This window comes from Microtus pennsylvanicus, chromosome 9, assembly GCF_037038515.1.
Source record: "Microtus pennsylvanicus isolate mMicPen1 chromosome 9, mMicPen1.hap1, whole genome shotgun sequence".
In the NCBI taxonomy this organism is placed as follows: Eukaryota; Metazoa; Chordata; class Mammalia; order Rodentia; family Cricetidae; genus Microtus; species Microtus pennsylvanicus.
The window spans coordinates 1491592-1510444 of record NC_134587.1 but is presented as its reverse complement, the minus strand read 5'-3'; the positions used below and the strand labels follow the sequence as shown (position 1 = coordinate 1510444).

The window sequence follows — 18853 nt, the reverse complement described above, 5'->3', positions numbered from 1 at the left end:
TCACAAAGGACAAGTTCTAAATTATTTACAACAAAACTGTACTTGTCCCTCTCCTTACTGAGACATACCTATCTCATCCTGCTTTCTTCTAGAAGTCAAGATGAAATTTCATTCTATTAAAATTAATTAGAGTAAAATAATTTCAGTGTAAAAAGATAATTTATAAAATCCATCTGTCCAGGACATACTTCTCAATACTGTTCTAAAGGAAGGAAAGCCAGCATGATAATTATGTATGTCCCACTGTATGGGATGGTCTAGCTTCTTAAACTGTACTGAGAAATTAGAATTTGCTTATGTACATCTGCTAAGATTGCAGATCCCTATGGAAGAGAACTGTGCTTTTATCCCCTTAATTTCCCATAATATCTTTGTGACATACTTAATAAATATTGATTAATGGATACATGGTAATGGATTTGTTCAACAGAAGCATCTAAAGTGTTTGAAAAGGTAGGGAGAGTTGTGTCAGCAAGACGGTAGAAAAAGAGTCCCTGCAGCCTGGAGAGACGGCCTCGGTGGTAGCAGAGCTTGCTGCACAGCCGCGGATCTGAGTTTGAATCTCAACACTAATGAAAAAAGCTAGAGGCATGTTCCTGCAATCCCTGTGCTGTAGTGGGACACAGAAATGGGAGGCACTCATTGGCTGCCACCTACGCCCAGGTTTAGCAAGAAATCCTATTTCAAATGAGTAAGACAGAAAGTCATAAAAACAGGACACCCAAGGTACCCCTTTGGCTTCTGTGGATGTGTCCCTCCACTTCTCCCAGCTCCCTGTCCACAGCTCCCCTCTCCCTCAGATCCACTCCCCCTTCCTTTCCTCTTCAAAAAAGTTAGGACACAAAGAGAAGACAACCAAACAGGACAAAATAAGACAAAGCAAAAGTCCTCATTTCGAATAGGAGGAGAGGAGTTCTAACAGCAGGCAGACGAGTCAAAGATGCTCCTGCCTGCAAGATGTGCTGGAGTAACAGCAGTGCAAAACTTGTGGGATGGCCAAATAACAGCTGGTTTAACTGAGGTCCACGACAAAAGAGGGAGCCCATGCCCTGCACTTCCTGGATGGCAAGGAACCAAATGCTGGATACCCCAGAGACCTAGAATAGAGCCAAACACAACTGGAAAAAAAATGAATGATTCCTAATGATATTCTGCTATGCTCATATGTCGGTGCCTTGTCCAGTCATCAGAGGCTTCCTCCAGCAGCAGACGGAACGGGCTGGGAGAAGTGGAGGGAGGGGAAACTGTGGTTAGGATGGATTGTATGAGAGAAGAATCTGTTTTCAATGTAAAAAAATTAAATGCCATTTTCTTTTTCTGAGTGTGAAATAAATTAACTCATAATGGAAGCATAGTTGTTTGTTTCAAATATTAAATAATTGCCATTTTCAAAGAACACCTACCCTTTTAGAACTGCTTCACAAAACTGTGTTCTCTTATCATCACGACAAAAAATGTGCGAGGTAACCTCCTATAGTACAGGTAATAAAAATCAATGATATCACGATGTTTAAAAGTACTATTTGAGGGGTTTTAAGATTGATCAGTGAGTTAAAGTGCTTGCTGGGAGCTTGATGACTTAAGTTAGATCCCTGGGACCCCCATGCTTGGAGGGAGGAATTAATCCCATTCCACACGTTCTCCTCTGACCTCCACACGCGTAGCATTGCATGTGTGTGTTCACACACGTGTGCACATAAAAAAAGAATGTTGTTTGAGAGGCTGAGGAGATGGCTCATTCACCAGAGTGCTGGCCACATAAGTATTAGAATCCATGCCTGAGCTCAGCACCTAAGTAAAAAAAAAAGAAAAAGAAAAAGAAAAGAAAGCTGGCTGCAGTGTTTGGAATCCTTGCCCCACGAATACAGAACTGGAATCCCCCGGGCTCAGTGGGCAGCCAAGTGTAGCCGAATCCGTGAGCTCCAGTCCCAGTGAGAGATCCTGACTAAAAAGATAATATAATAAAAGAGTAGTAAAAGATAAGATGATAAAAGAGTCAATGTCTACTAAGTTGGCCTCTTATGACCATATGTTACCCTCCCTCGAACTGTAGAGTTTCTACCAAATATTTGAAAACCCATCAAGCCATGCAATATAAAAATAAACTAAGCATCCAAAAGCTTTATTTTTCAGAAGCAATGATTATTTTAAAATATCTCATGTTTAGAAAAGATAAAATTATAAAATATATATCTCCTAAAAGTAAAATGGCAAAAACCACTATGAATGTGTCATAGTTTATTTCATTATGTTTCATTCATGTGTAATAAAACTCCTTTAAGGAAACAATAAAAATCACTACTAGGATTTTTGTATAGGCTTGAGAAATCTAGGTAGTTCCCCAGAAGTAACCATGCATGCAATTTTATCCTCTGGCCTTTTTTGAGCAGTGACTCAAAGCAGGGAAAAATCTTTTTCTTTAGTGAAAAAATTGACCAGTACAAAATAAGGCATGAATATTCTATTACTCATTCACAATTCATAACATCAAGAGTATTTTCATTGAAACATATTGCTTAGTCTTCCCAGTAGCAGGATGACCTCTGTAAGCACAGTAAGGGGTTCAGAGACAAGCAGGCAAAAATGACAATAGAGATTTTATGTACATCTGTCAATAGCGTACATACATTCCTATGTTCTACAAGTAAGATATTTTATGTATTAAATATTCAAAAGCCTCTGATGTAATAAAAATGCTTTTTTCATAATTGAATTCCTTCCATTATTAAAGACAGAGCAGCACTTTGTGTTTGCAAAGGGGGGTGAGCAGGACGTCTGGGTGGGCGACTACATTTTTGTCTGAGTTTCCCCGTGGAATTGTTATGTCTTTTAGACGAGCTCAGTTTTGCTGTGCCCCAGCTGACAGGAAGATTTAAGTCCTCTGTAGGTAAGGCACTTGATCTTATTTTAGGAGTGAGAGATTTCTTTGAATTATAGCTCACATGTTCACAGCTTTTTGTTATCTTTGGACTCTGCCCAGGGTGGTATTTTTCATCGATTTCTTGGCTTTTCCTTCCAGTGAGACAAATACTGTCCGTAGGAGCAAGGGAAGGAAGAAATGTTTGAGATGGTGTTTGCCTGAATGACCCAGTGGCTGGATCTTGCAGGCATATGGGGAAATGTTGACTGACTTTATATCCATAGACTAATTTTCTTGACTCTGAGTTATCTAGTTTGACCGAGCAGAGGTCATCTATTGTTATGTTCTGATAGTTGTCTGATGGATTTTGAAGTGTAGTCAGTGTTTTAGAATTACACCGAGGAACACTAGGTAAAATTCCAGTTCTATTTTGTTGTAAAACTAACCCAGTACCAGGAATAAAAAGTTTTGCTTCTTGCTGTTTTGGCAAGCTGGCGATGTCTTTGTTTGATGTCCGCGGATGTGTTTGTCCATCCAAGGTGGTGCCCTTCCAGATCAGAGGGTTGTATATGACTTGTCTGTCAATAGGGCATGCGTTGCACTTCTGAAATAACCAACTGTCAATACATTTCCTGTGAAACTTGAGACAAAAAGGTTGCAGGTTAATCAGAGCTACAGCAACACTACTTATATAAAAATTTCCCATCTAGTTGTATATTAAGACTACTGAGCAGAGAGAAAGGGAATTCTAACGTATCAAGTTTTATGAAAATATTTCGAACAAGTTCATTTGTAAATACAAGGTCTACACTGACCGATTTCCATTTCCCGCAGTAAAATGCTAAGCCCTTTGAATATATCACCTTCATAACTTAGTTAGAAACTCATTGTTCAAGGTATTGTTTTCATGCTAATTACTTCTAATGATAGAAAACATTTAAAAATTAAAAGATTATAACCAACTAGAATTGAAAACAAGTCTAACAATCATGAGATGCAAAATAACACACATTTTTGGTTATTAAAAACATTACCAGTTTAAATGTGACTTTAAAGCTCAACATGTTTATTTAAGCAATGTTATTTTAGAAAAAATATGATTATTAAGTACGACTGACAAGTGAAATTGGACTTTGATTCTAGTGGGTCTTTATGAATAATTTTCAATTAAGGAATTTTTATTTCATCTAGAGAGCTGTAAAAACACATGGCACAAATCTAGGATTCTGTAGATTTTTTTTATGTCACATGTAACAAAAGTACATAAAAGGATGCAGTTAAAACACCATGCATCCTAACTAGACAGTGTGTAAGGAAGCAAGTCCTCCCTGGCGTGAACTTGCCGCGAGGGGCGAGCTACATCCTCTGTGACATCTTGTCCACATGTGCTATTCAAGTGAGCGAGTGTCTGCACAGAGCACAACCGAAAAACAAAAGGGGAAACGTCTACTGCCACCTCATTCATGGGGAATGGCCCTTGAGGAAAAGTCAAAGAGAAGGACGTGGCTTTTACCTTGTGAGAACATGGCAGCAGTCTTGTATATTGGCCAAGACAAAATGACTTCAAGCAGAGTCGACACTGGTACCCGGGAGCAAGCAGCTTGCTGTTCTTTGTAATCATCAGGAGAGGCAGTGTCTTTACGACATGTTTTGGTGTGCAAAACTGACTAAATGAAGATAAACAGAGAGACCTGAGCACCCATGTGTGATTATTGATGAGAATGTGATCGAAAGCACAATTTTTCCACATATGTAATACAATGGAACCCCAGGTTCTCTGCAAATCTTGAGTGAGCCGACTTCATATGGAAGACATTTTAGTTTAGCCACATCAAATAGAAATATTAATGAGATTTTTGTTTATACTTTAAAGTCAATAAAAGGACAAAAACCTGAGGGTCATAAGCTGAAATTACTTCACTTTGAGCAAGTGTTTAGACATATCCTTAGAAACATAAACTGATTTATGTGTCAACTGGTGAAGTATGCGAACAGTCAGCCCAAATTCTCAAGGGTAGATGGCAATTTGTGAGAAAATTCATTTGGGGGGTACCTGCTAACCCCAACTTTAAAACCACATAAAGGTATTCAGTGTCAGTAGCAAGTGGTAAAACGGATAAAATGGCGTTTAAAAACAAAAGCTCAGGTCAAGGAGCTATTTTGGATGACATTCACATAGCTACATTCTACAGATATATGACCATAATGGTAGAAAATCATTCCTGTTTTAAAGATGAGAGAATGATGTTTGTATCCCCAAAGCTGGCTGACAGCATGTGCTCTGCCAGGACTAGACTCAAGCAGGCTGACTCAAGACCTTTGTTCTTCCAAGGATGTGAAGTGTTACTTGGAACACCTATGCAATTACTAAACAAATAAGAAACCAAGGACCATATATAACCAATTCAAATGAAAAATTACTCAAAGGTCCTGAAACACAGGAAGTGTGAATTTTGCTAACTCTCACCCTTGCGTCTCTTGAAGATATTCTGTATTCACTTCTTCATTTTTAATATCTAAATATTTTACAACATCTGACCTTTTATCTGCTGATCTCCATCTTTGGTTTCTCTTCTGAAATAGGTGTGAAAATAGGTCATAAAAATGTGTTATGATTAAGTAATAAAGGTTGCATATAGATAATACAATATTGTAAAATGCTCATTATAAGAATATCTACTTTATCACAAAATTATAGATTACTAGTAGCTCTCATATCCTACCACGAGGTTGCTAGAATGACCTTCTTCTTTTCAACACTAAGGGGTTAACCAACAGAACACTAAGCTACACACGGTACTTTGAATTCAGTAATTTATTTTTCATTTAAAAGAGTTCCTTATTGTATGTGTATGAGTACTTTGCCTACGTGTCTATCTGTTCAGCACACATGGACCTGGTGCCTACAGAGGACAGAGGAGGACACTGGGCGCCTGAGAACTGGGGTTCGGGAGTGTTCGGAGTCACCAGACGCTCCTCCAGAAGAGGTAGGATTCCCTAAACTGTCCAGACTGCCTTCGGATTTGCAGTCCTCAGCCTTCTGAGTAGCTGGAATGACAGACGTGTACCACCATGCTCAAAGCCACTCCCTCTCTTCCTCCCATCTTCCTCATTTTGTTTAGTGTTCTCTCTGTCTCCACCATCCCTCTTTCTCCCCCTAACTCTCTCTCTCGGGGGGGGGTGTACATGTGATGCCTCTTGCATTGAAGACAAACATGAAATTACAGGAAGAGATCCTCTCTGTCCACCATGTAGGTCCCAGGGATTGAACTTGGATCCCTAGGCTTGACAGCAAATACCTTTACCACTGAGCTATCTTGCTAGCTTGTCCAGTTCTTAATGTAAAATATAGTATTTATAATCATAGGTGTTTTATTTTCACGACAAGAAAAAAGTAGCATTATTCAGCATCATTATATATAAGTTTATATATATATATATGTAATATGTATACATTTACTTCTAGGTTTCACTAAGTAGCTCAGACTAGCCTCAAACATGTGACTGTCCTGCCTTAGCCTCCCGAGGGCTGAGGTGACAGGTCTGTGCTACCAAATCTGGCTTCCCTTTTAAAATGTGCAGTTCAAAGGATGCCTAAAAGTTCTATGGATTATTACTCTGGCCATGATTTTTTGTTTGTTTGCTTTTTGTTTTTCAAGACAGGGTGTCTCTGTAGCTTTGGAGCCTGTCCTGGAACTAGCTCTTGTAGACCAGGCTGGCCTCGAACTCATAGAGATCCGCCTGCCTCGACTTCCCAAGTGCTGGGATTAAAGGCGTGCGCAATCGCTGCCTGGCTCTAAAACTAATTTTTAAATTAAAAGTCAATTAGTTCATTCCAGAGTGTTATCTGCTTTTCATGCTCTTGGATTTACTGTTCTGTAACATGAAGGACGCCACGTTCGGTTAAAGGCGGGCCCCTTACCTCACGGAAAGCAAAAGTGTGGGCAAGATGACAGCAGCTGTCGAAGCATTCCTGGCACAAGTGGAACTCCACACACTCAGTGCACCTGAGACACAACACACAAAAACACAGGAGAGGAAAGTCCAGTCACTGCCACAGTGTTGACCCATCTTCCCATGCATGCCCCACACATGGCAAAGCCCACTCTGGTCCACACTGTGGATTAGTTTCCTATTATTTCTGTGGAATTTCCTATAAATTTGATAGCTTAAGTCACGACAGTAATTGTCAGACACTTCTGTAGAACGGAAGCTTGATGGGTCTCAAAAGGGTAAGAACCAGGTGTTGGCCTGGCTGTGCCACTTTTCCAGGCTTCAGAGGGACATAACTGTCTTTCCATGTCACTTCCTCTGCTCTCCTCAACTTTCAAGAGCCCTTGTGATTCTACTGGGTTTATGGAGGTTGGAGTCATCTTAGTTAAAGGTCCATGAATAAGAAACCTTAACCTTTTTGCCACCTCACTCCCTTCAACATGTAACCAGACATAGAGGTTCTGCAGTAAACCTGTGGGTACACTGGGAGACACTCAGATCTGCGGTAAACCTGTGGTACACTGGGAGACATTCAGGGATAAACCTGTGGTACACTTGGAGACATTCAAGGATAAACCTGTGGGCACACTTGGAGACATTCAGGGATAAACCTGTGGGCACACTTGGAGACATTCAGGGATAAACCTGTGGTACACTTGGAGACATTCAGGTCTGCGGTAAACCTGTGGTACACTTGGAGACATTCAGGGATAAACCTGTGGGCACACTTGGAGACATTCAGGGATAAACCTGTGGGCACACTTGGAAGCTGCTACTATTTTGTCTCCTCCATGTCCTTTTCATGGTACTTTCCTAGACCAGAGTTTAGGCCCCAGCGATTTCTTTCTCTAGTGGTCCATGGGACCGCAGCCCACGGACACGGGGTTTGTCACATGTCTATGCAAGCCTTCTTTCCAGCTGTCTCCTGAAGGGTAGGGTTACACTTGGCAGGGCTCTTGGATCCTAGAATCATACTTTTTCCTCCCCACAGAACGATAAATGTATGAGGTCTCAACAAAAGCTACTAATATAATTTGAAAATGTAACTTTTTACAGAAGCCTGATTTCAAGCTTATGCTATTAATAATTTTTATTAGAAATTTTACCACTTAAAATTTTCATTTACTTGCTACAAAATTCACAAAATAAAGATTGTGAGCATGAGACAAACAGGCTTACTTTTAAATTTAAATTTCCTAACGTTTAGGATATTTCCTTGCAAAATAAGAAAAATATGCGCTCATACATTGCAGAAGATGCAAGTGTTAATTTATTTCTCATTACTATTCGTATGCGTAGATCCTTAGTAATGAACATCACAAACCAGCTTTGCTGTAACTCTCTTGAGTCATCAGAGTAGGCTAGGATAAAAACCTAAGTAACTCTGCAGTTTAACATACACGTGATGTTTCGTGAGCTAACCTGAAAGGGGAACCAGCTGAACCAGCCGCACCCCGACACCCTAACGAAGAGGAAGCTGCTGCTTGTATAGAGCTGAGCTAGCTTTGGGGGCTGAGCGCAATGTTTGCCGCTTGAAGGAGGGTGGAAGACGGAGCCACAAACGTCCCAGATGCTGCTTTGATTTGTGATGGAAGAATGAGAAACTGGGAGTTGTTAGCCAAATCCATAGGCAAGCCATGAGAAGAAGCTGCTTCACGGCCAACCCATAGGAGAATGAAAAGCCAAGGCTCCGGCGGAAGTGAGGGAACTAAAATGAAATCCCAAACAAGCTGGCATTGCTACTGTGGAAGAGGGCAGCTTAGCGCAAGCCCACCCTAAGGCTCAGACTTACTTGTAGCACCTCCCCTCGATCGGCAGCTGTTTACAGTTGTTGCAGGGAATTCCGAGGTGTTTGTCTAGTCGTTCTTTCTCAGAGGTCGTCATAAGTTTGTTAGAGTTTTTGAATTCCTCCAAGATGACTTTTAATGGTGCAAACCCTTCCCTGCACAGCGGGCATTTTATCATGGAGCTGTTCGACCCCGAATCTTGATAACTGGCTAAGATCTTCATGCATTTTATGTGAGCATTATTGCCGCAGCCAAATCTATCAGAAATAAAATTCAAATTTATCACTCATTGTATGTATTTGTTAGAGATGTTTATTTCAATAAAAAATATCTCTGAGACCATCTTTATTCCTTATAAAATGCACTTTGAACTGATTTCTAGATATAGCTGGATTACAAATAAACAAAAATATAATTTTCCATCTTTATCAAAATTCCAAATATAACTTTTTCCTCACTTAAAGGAAATGGTAAGAAGATTTACATCATAAAATTATGTTTCATTCATAAGGTCAGAATGAGTATAGTTTTAACACAAAGGAAAGTTAACAGGACAATTCTTTAACTGGAGGGTGGAGTCCTACCCTCCTTTTCTCTCTTTTGCTTTTTTGAGAACTCATTTGGCATCTTAAACACATTAGCAATCTCTGCTGGGAGAAGTTATATTGCAGAAGTAGTTAGTAGGTTTTCAGTACTCAATGGAAGCAACCACAGAGAAACACGCAAAATAGGAGTCAACTATTTGTCAAGTGTAGAAAAGAAAAATGAATGAAACAAATTCCAGGAGCAAATTGTTGTTTCGATTTTTAAAGTCCAACTTATGAGTGCCTTTGTAAATAGCATGAAGGAGATTCTCTCCGCGAGGACTTTTGCTAAGTAAAAATTAAACAATTTAAGTTACAAGATAGAATTTCTTAAAAATTAAAGAAGTCGGGACCACGAGGGGTGCACCCACCCACTGAGACAGTGGAGCTGATCTACTGGGAGCTCACCAAGGCCAGCTGGACTATTACCAAAAAAAGCATGGGATAAAACTGAACTCTCTGATCATGACGAACAATGAGGGCTGATGAGACGCCAAGGACACTGGCATGCAGTTTTGATCCTACGCAATCTGCTGGCTTGGTGGGAGCCTAGCCAGTTTAGATGTTCACCTTCCTAGATATGGACGGAGGGGGGAGGACCTAGGACTTACCACAGGGCAGGGAACCCTGACTGTTCTTTGGACTGGAGAGAGAGGGGGAGAGGAGTGGGGGGAAGGGGAGAGGAGTGGGAGGAGGGGGAGAAGAGTGGGAGGAGGGGGAGAAGAGTGGGAGGAGGGGGAGGGAAAGGGGAGGCTGGGAGGAGGTGGAAATTTGTTTTTTTTTCTTTATTCTTCTTTTATCAATAAAAAAATGTTAAAAAAAAAGAATTTCTTAAAAATTGAAAAGAGCGTTTATAGCTTCAAAGTAAATCTTTATATCCAGAAAATATTGTTGCAGCTGTAACATTTCCTCCCTCTGTAAAGAAAACACAAGAGCTGGTGAGAGGCCAAGTAAAGGCACTTGGTGCCCAGTGATCTGAGTTTACATTGATCCATCACTGGAACACGCAGGGTGGTAGAGAAAATAAACCTCCACAGGTTGGGCTCTGACCTATATACATGCTAAGGCATGTACGCGCCCACCTTCTCAAATCAGTCAGTTAATCAATCAACAATAAATAAATAAATCTCGAAGGGCTTAAAAAGCAAACAGAAAACCTTCCTCTTCATTATTTACAGCAGAGGGCTGAATAACTGTGGAATGATACTTCTAATTTTCACCCTTACAATGTGCCCTAGACATATTTAAACAGGACATCTCATAAGACATATATGAAGGAACAAAAGAACACAGAAAACAGGAATTAGACAGAGAGGAAGCTTTTACTTTGTCTCTCAAGGAATCTCGTAAAGTAACTTCATAAGAATATTAGACTACGGGGCTGGAGAGATGGCTCAGAGGTTAAGAGCACTGGTTGTTCTTCCAGAGAGGTCCTGAGTTCAATTCCCAGAACCCCATGGTGGCTCACAATCATCTGTAATGAGATCTGGTGCCCTCTTCTGGCCTGCAGGCATACATGCAGATAGAACACTGTATACATAATAAATGAATAAAAAATGTTTTAGAAAAAGAATATTAGACTAGAATTCCCCTAAGACTTTCCGATCCAGCGTTAAACCCATCACCTGCAGAAGGTGACAGGGAGTCTTTTCTCCAGCAGCACCTCTTGACAAATGGGGCAGACGTCCTCAGCACTGATGTCCTTCTGTTTGAGGCAGCCGTCTGCTTCCACACACGTGTTCTCGTCCCTTGCTCCATGCTTGGGAGTTTGAACCTGGTGGATCCCCCGTAGCAAGTCATTTATTTCTCCTTCCGTAAGACCCAGCTGGAAAGCAGCTAGCAAGAAACACCAAAGCCTTAGAGTTGGGTGGCAAGAAAGGAAACATGAAGATGTAATAGCAGGGTGTGTTACATTCTTTCAAATACTAGGGTAGTACTAGTTGGATTATACAGTGACCACTTCTTCATCTTATATTTAGAAAACGAATCCTTAGAAAAGAGTAATTTACAAAGACAATTCGATTGCCCCCTCCTACACTTGCTACTAAAAATACTGCAGGACGTGTTATCACAGGCTTGAGACGTGATAATGCTAACCCTGCTTTTGGCATCATGGTGACATTTTGGTCTTTTCATGTGCCTGTAAACGAATCCCTCATGAGCATGCAACAGTATTAAAATAAGAGCAGGAGATATGACTCATTGATTAAGAGGAAGTAGTGCACTTGCAAAGACCCCAGAACCCTTACCATTGCAGCTCCAGGGATTCCAATACCTTCCTCTGGTGTAGTAAACACCCCACATGGGACAGACACACAGAGACACAACACATTTAAATAAATTAAAACAAACAGTAATAAGAATGCATAAAGGGAGAAAAGGAGCATGCGAATGGGTACGCATGGCTGTGTTTGTTAAGGGGTGGATTAGTTGTGCATATTTTCCTGTCTTTGTTCTGTGGCCATAGAGGAGTGCTTTGCTCATCAGGTTCATGTCAGACTTGGACAGTGTCCTGCAGGACAGCCTACTAGACACTTACTAGATACCTACTAGACGCCTACTAGACACCGCATTGCCTGCACCCTGGGGAGCCCTGAATTTTCCTCAGCCTGCTGTTCTTACAATCAACTGTTTGTTTATTGTTTTAATCTTAGAACCAAGATTCCTTCTCTCCATCCGTGGCTCCTTCTCCTGTCTGCCCTCTCTCTCTAACTAAGCACAATTTAATTTCTAGTTGTTAGTCCCCCAAGTTTCGTTTATTTTGTATATTTTGAATACACATAAGTTAAATGTTATATGCAGGAGTATGAAAGCTCTGTTTTCCTAGAAAGACCCCTTTCTAATTAAACACCAGAAAAGGAACAGCAAAAATGCTACTTTTGTTTCAGCAAAGAAACCTTTGTTTCTTATCTGAGGTGATGGGGCAGGTGCAGGAGGACTGTGGGAGGAAATCAAACTTTAATTACCCAGTACTTGCAAGAGGAGGATTATTTGACATAGAGAAACAGCAACATCTGCTCTCTTTAAAAAAGGAATTTCATGAAAGAAGCTGCCCGAGAACTGTTCTGTGTGGGAGAGCATAAATTAGAAAACAGCAGAAGCACTTGAGATGGTATGGAAGAGGTAATGTATGAGACCAACCAGAGTATTCTACAGGAAGTAGGCAGCTAGCCTGTCCAACAGCCTCAACCCACCACACAGATACTAATTCATTGTTTCTATGGTCTCGTGAACATGAGGCCAACAGAAGAACGTTTGCATATTTATTACGTATTATTTAGTGTGTGCGCCTCCCTTATTTTTAACTCACTTCTTTTCTGATTCTAATGAAATTTGCAAAGCTACCACCCATAGCCATTTGCTAATATATTCTTTACATATAAATCACCTTTGACTGTTTATTGGACTGAAACTGAAAATTCTTTCAAAACATTTCAGAGATTACACTTCGCAAATGTGTTCCTTATGTTGTCTCTGTGACTTATTTTTTTTTCTAAAACACATGGCCTCTTTGTACTATTACGCCTCTTTTGTCTTTTCATGTGAGCTGTTTCAATCCTTTCAGAATCATATTTTCTTTGTAATGGTAATAGTCGTTCAGGTTTCTTTTGCTGCCCCTTCTATTTTTTTGTTATTACAGCATCCACGTGTGGCTCTGTTGGTGCAGGTTGGAGGACGTGTTTGGTTGGAATTAATTGTCCCTGTATCACCACACAGCGGCTTCAGTAAATTATTGAGAAAAAAATATTTCATCTTTCTTTCAAGTGAATTAAACCAAAAATAAGGCAAAAACATTAAACTAAATCTATTAAACAAATAATAATGAATGGAAGCATAAGTTTTGTATATTTAAAAAGTTATTTGGAGTATTTTGGATTCCTGCATAAGAATGTCTGACATGTGGGAAGGGAAGACACAATCAAATGTCTCTCAGCAGTTAGCTCATTAACAGTCAAAAACTCCAAACAAAACACAATAATATACATAATCCAGACTCTGCGTACTTTTCATCTTTATGTGGCTTATTATATTTTATAAATAATATTAGATTTTTTATTACTCTATTTTTAAGGACCTCACTTTATATTTTTTAAATCATCATTTTAATCTATGACTGTCTTTATCTTTTTTCTTCTCTCTTTCAAGCATACACACATTTTTTTTTAAACACACTGTGGCCTGTGTAGAGGTCTTCTTATCTGAATCTGTCCTTATTGTGCATCTGTATTGTTGTTGATCACTTGACAGCAATCTTAAAACTGCTACGTCAGTTGTCTGTACTGCTCAGCTTAGTGAGTGGGGCTCCTCCACCTCCGTTCTCTGAGCGTCTAGTCTCAGCGGCGGAGCTGCCAGTGAGAGACATGCTCACCGCCCCAACTCTGGGAAGCAGTGTGTCCGTGCTGCCACCAAATACCCACAGCACACAGCACATAAACGCCAATGGCATGCATAACCATAGGTTCTCCATGGCAGAACCTCCAAAAGAGCCCTCTGTGCCACAGTACCCAGGCAGGAAGCCTTCTCTTAAAGGAGCTGTGCATCTAGTGGCAGCCAGCAAACAGAGCCTACCTGAAAAAATATGCGACTACCAATAAGCCACGTCTGTCTCTGTTTTCGTGTGTCTAGAATCCTTTTTCAGGCTTTCTTGGGTCTTATGTGGACCCACGCCAAACACTGGGCACCATATGTAATTGGAGGTTTCTCTGTCCATCCCCGCCCCACAGCCACTTCTACATAATCACCCAGAGACTTAATATTAATTACAGAATGTTTGTATACGCGGAGTTCAGAGGACATGCAGGAGATGCATCCTTCCTTCCACCATGTGGGGCAGGAACTGCACTCTGGACCGCGGCTTGCACTGCGAGTAATTCTACCCACTGAGTCATCTCTGCGGTTCTCACCCTTGTCTTTTATTTAAGAATCTGAGTTTGAATGTGATATATAAACTTTCATTTTTGTTTAGGAAGAAACTGTTTCAACTTCTTGAAGTGTAAAAACTTTGGGGAGAGATACTTACCAGATTCTTTAGGAAAATAAGCACTTGAGTTTAGAATCTGTTTAAATAAAATGTTCTTATTTTTGTTAATTTTAAATTAGTAAAGGATTAGAAAATAAAAAGCCAGAAACTTACATTCATGATTCCTTGGAAGCTTGAATTTTTTCAGCAAGACCCTAATATTCATGAATAGAAAAAAATTAAAACGTTTATTTTTATATAATATCAAGACAAATTGTTTAACATGTAGACTGTGAAAAGGATTATTTGAGTTGCAATGCAAAAATGTTGTGAATAAACTTAAACTCAATTTTATGTCAGCCACAGTTGCGTTTAAAGTGAGTCAATGTTCAAACCGACAAAGGAATTACGTCTGCGCTAAAGAGTTTGGCCAGAGGGAGAAGCTGCTTATCTCTCAAGACACGGTCCTTCAAAGGGGAGTGACGAAGTCCAGGTAGTCACAGTGCTTTCTCTGACTTCCTTGAGAGCACCAAGGGATTGGTTTTCGTATGTCTACCATTTTAGTTCATAGTAGAAAACTTTCAACTCTCCCTAACTAAAACTGTGACCTTTCAAGAGGGGGAAAACATACATTTTTTAAAAAATACAGCAAATGTGAGCATCATTAATTACATTAATGTTATATACACTATATACTTGGATAATATTTGCATTTAGTTTATGGTTGAAATATTATATGAAATGAGTTATGGTATGTTAAAATCAGAAAAGAATGACCATACCCTGCCTTGTCATAAAATAATATTGGAGACACCTATTTAAAGGGTTATGGTGACTCTGTACATTTGAAAGTATAACATCTTTATTTTTCAGATACAGCCAATAACCTATGTTAGTAGAAGTTCAATGGATCAGTCCCAAACCTGGTAAGGAAAGGCATTAGAAAGCAAGACACACAGTTGCTGATGAGTAATAAATGCTAAGAATGTATTTACTGGGACTGTGGAGATGGCTCCGTGATTAGGGCACTCGTTCTCACAGAAGACCTGGGTTCAATTCTCCCCATCCACATGAAAGTTTACAACCATCTGTAACTTCAGTTCCAAGGGATCCAACACCCTCTTCTGACCTCTGTGGGCACCAGACACACACATGGTGCATACACATACATCCAGTCAGGCCAGTCACACGCACGCACACACACACACACACACACACACACACTAAAATTTAAAACTAAAAAAATAATTTTAAAAGGGTGTTGTTATTGATTTGTTGGTGTGACTATAGGAAGGCAAAGCAAACTTAAGCAGGCTCTCCTAATTGATAAGATTGTCTTCCATGTGTGAAAGATAATTAATTACCCAGCACATAGATTTTCCTAACACTGTAGAAGCTTCAGGTTTGAGAGGTAAGCTTCAATTATAGTCCTCATTTTTATCCCAAAATGTTTATATTAAAGGTGAAAGTTGTCTGAAACCTGACATCCTGAAAACAACAATTATTTTCATGATAATGTATTTCAGAAGACAGGAAGTTGTTGAAGAAAGTAATGTCTCAAGAGTAACTATGGATTTAATCATTGGATTTCACATTTGTGCACATAATATGTATCAATACTTTTCTACATGATATTATTAAGTGTTTCTCTATTGAGTTACTCACTTTGCAGACTAAAATGGAATTCTTGGAATACTAAGAAACACATTGGTAAATTATGGCTATTTTAACTGTTAATCTTCCCAGTACCAAACTTCTTTATTCTTGCTGCATTCAAACCATGGACAATGGTGAGGCGGGTTTCCTTGTGGAAGACTGTTGCTAACTCACTCACCAGCAAATGTGCTTACACAGTCCCCCCCTCTTCAGAAACGTGGGGCAGTTACATTCATGAGGGTTTCCTAGCAAAACCTTAAAAAAAAAGTAAGACAAAAAAATTTTAAAATTAATTTTTAGAGTTATGGTAAAACTAAGCTGATAAAAGTAATTAAATTAAAAACATTTAAACTAGTTTAGTTTAATGATTCTGAACTGAATCTGTGATTGGCTAGCACCTTTTGAGAAATAGTCTTTCTTCAAAATCTAGGCTGGTTTTCCACTTCTGTATTCTTTACCTTTGCAAACAACTGGCACTATGGATTAACACATTTTTAAAGAAAGATCTGTACTTAGGTGAAATTAAATATAAAATTAAAGCATTCACCCCAAACTATTATTTTTTTAAGGGACAGAGCTAAAGGCGTTTGCCTTTTGTAAGATGGTTTGTTCATCTGAAGTTTTTTTGGGGGGGGGGATTATCTGAACTTTCCTTCCATGAGAGAGGATTAGATTTATTCAAGATTATACAGTCTATAGCTGTTCATTAAACACAATAGATTGTGTAATCGGCAAAGTAAAAGCGCATGCTTTGAACAAAGTACAGAGTGACGAACTGTATCCAGTACTCAGCTACGAGGCAATAAGTTTACATTTCTAAAGCACCTGGCAAGTGTTCTCATCCTGACAGACAAGAGGCCATGGATATAGGAAGCATCTCTTTTAGCGAAATAAATGGAACTCTTATTCACTCACACAGTTTTCAAAGTATCTTTTAAACTATCCTCTAATGAGTTGCTACAGTTCAAAAACAAGTAAAAAGAAAACGATCTCAGCTAGAGACTGTTCTAGAGAACCTGATTTTAATGGGTTTTCATTTGACTTACAGGGCTGGTGACCGCTAACAAGGCGTCCAGGAATACACATCCCACACACCAAACATTCATATCACCCTCTCCTTTATTTGTTTTTAATACTAAAGTTCAAGGTCCATCTTACAGGAGTTGGACTCAGTTCGAGTTTCTAACTACCAAGAATCTTTTCTGATAGATACTATTTCCTTTTGTAACTTGCATAAAGTCTGGGGAGCCCTTGTTGGGGTGAGTCCTCGGCTGAGGCCCATGTCTGTGCAGGGTTATGAAGTGGGCTTCCCTCCTCCCCACCCCCAAGACCCAGAGAAGGTGGGGTACGGTCGGTCGTTACTCGGAAATTCCCCTTTTCTGGCTCCTCCTCCCTCAGTAGAAAGCCGGTGGGGCCGATCTGTCGCAGGAGATAGATGCTGCTGCTCAGCGCCTGCTCTTGCTGCCAGCTGAGGCTATCATCCAAGTGTCTTCGTCTTTCGGAGGCTTTGCAGCCTCCGCGAAGCATCCTGGGCGGCCCAGGCGCCACTGAGCTAGGCTTTCTGGGGCGCCTCGGGTCTCTATGGCAACAGCGTGCAGTGCAGTTGCCGTAGTGACGGTAGCTCTGTTCTAGTTGCCCCAGTGTGCCTTGCTATAGTTAGGCCTGGAGAAATTCCAGAAGTCCATTCGCAGACTTTCAAAGCCGGGGCCACAGGCACATGGACAAACCCCTAGTCTTTTTGCTGATTGGCTTACAGGAAGAACCGGTGAGAGCCGTATGTTAGGGCAGTCGCAGCCCAGTTACAGTGTTCGCTCTGCGTATTTCTCATCCATAATATAATAAACAAAAATGAACATCAGCAACAACAAAACACTCAGCATGATGGCTATTGTTCGGAATTCCACCAGCGTTTTCCAGGGGCTCACAACAGGATTACACTGAGTAAGTGACTGAGGGAAGATGGAGAAAGTAGGGGTAGCTTTAGGCAGTTCAGCTGGGTGTGGTGTGGTGTGTGTGTATGTGTGTGTGTGTGTGTGTGTGTGTGTGTGTGTGCGTGGTGATGTATCTGTTTAAAGTGTGTCCACAGCCTCTGAGCTTACAAAGCTCCATTTTTAAGGAGTTAGATATTGTTTTTTTAGGTATGAAAAGTTTACCCAACAATCCAGAAATTATTTCTAAACTTTATTTATATCTTTTTAATTGAGAACTATCCTAAAGTATTAGTCAACAGTTTGATTCATGGTTACTGAACGGGAAGCCATATTGCTGGATTCTCTGGAGGACATTGAAAGCAGGAGAGATCTCTGCGTGGTGGCTGGGTTACAGGAATGAGAAGGGCATCGATCCTATCTTCTCAGGGGAGGAGACCACCCCTAGATCAGGTCAAGAACCTGAAAAGAAAATGGCAAAATTCCCACCCCAGAGTAAAGATGGTGGCGAACCATCTTTGACAGGAGGCGAACCATCTTTGACAGGAACCTCCTTGACAGGAAGCGAACCATCCACATAAATACCACGGAACCTCACATCCAAGGTTTGAACTTGACAGGAGGTGAGCCATCGCATAAGCACCACAGAACCTCACGTCCAAGGTTTGAACTGACTGAATTTTGTTTTGCCTTCTTGTTAAGTAGTGAAGAACTGACAGTTACACAACCATTCTCCCAAGATGAGCATCAGCGAAATGTAAGCAAAGAAAAACACCACATCATAAGAAAACTCCGTCAGGGCTTTTTATATAATAGTATTTATAATTTAAAAACTTGGAATTAATGGATGTCAATTCCTATTTTCTATGTAACAGAATGAGTCGGGCTTCATCTTGAAGACACTTTATGGAGGCATTCTTCACCCACCACCCTCCGTGTGCCTGGTGTGTGTGTATGCACACAGTTATTTAAGGAGTTAGAAATCAAACATCAATAAATATTTAAGATATTGCATTTTATTTAGAATGATATTTTCTTCCTATGTGATAAATAGCATATTCAAAAGGTCACATACTTAAACTATA

The 18853-nt window shown here is 40.1% G+C and overlaps 1 protein-coding gene across 1 annotated transcript; it reads right to left on the bottom strand.

Moving 5' to 3' along the window:
* Positions 1-2108: 2108 nt before the first annotated feature.
* Zswim2 (zinc finger SWIM-type containing 2) lies at positions 2109-17367 on the bottom strand. The gene is made up of 9 exons (XM_075984383.1): positions 17203-17367; positions 16019-16095; positions 14359-14399; positions 10850-11060; positions 8646-8897; positions 6783-6867; positions 5328-5434; positions 4374-4527; positions 2109-3500 (listed from the first exon to the last, which is right to left on the bottom strand). The coding sequence occupies exons 1-9, from the start codon at positions 17365-17367 to the stop codon at positions 2703-2705; spliced, it is 1890 nt and encodes a 629-aa protein (XP_075840498.1). The 3' UTR covers positions 2109-2702.
* Positions 17368-18853: the final 1486 nt, after the last annotated feature.

Coding starts and splice junctions, on each gene's coding strand:
- Zswim2 (XM_075984383.1), bottom strand. CDS start 17,367: ATGCTTCGCGGAGGCTGCAAAGCCTCCGAAAGACGAAGACACTTGGAT. Junction 14,400..16,018: donor CTGTGTAAGCACATTTGCTG/GTGAGTGAGTTA, acceptor CATGAATATTAG/GGTCTTGCTGAAAAAATTCA. Junction 5,435..6,782: donor ACACTTTTGCTTTCCGTGAG/GTAAGGGGCCCG, acceptor CACCTATTTCAG/AAGAGAAACCAAAGATGGAG.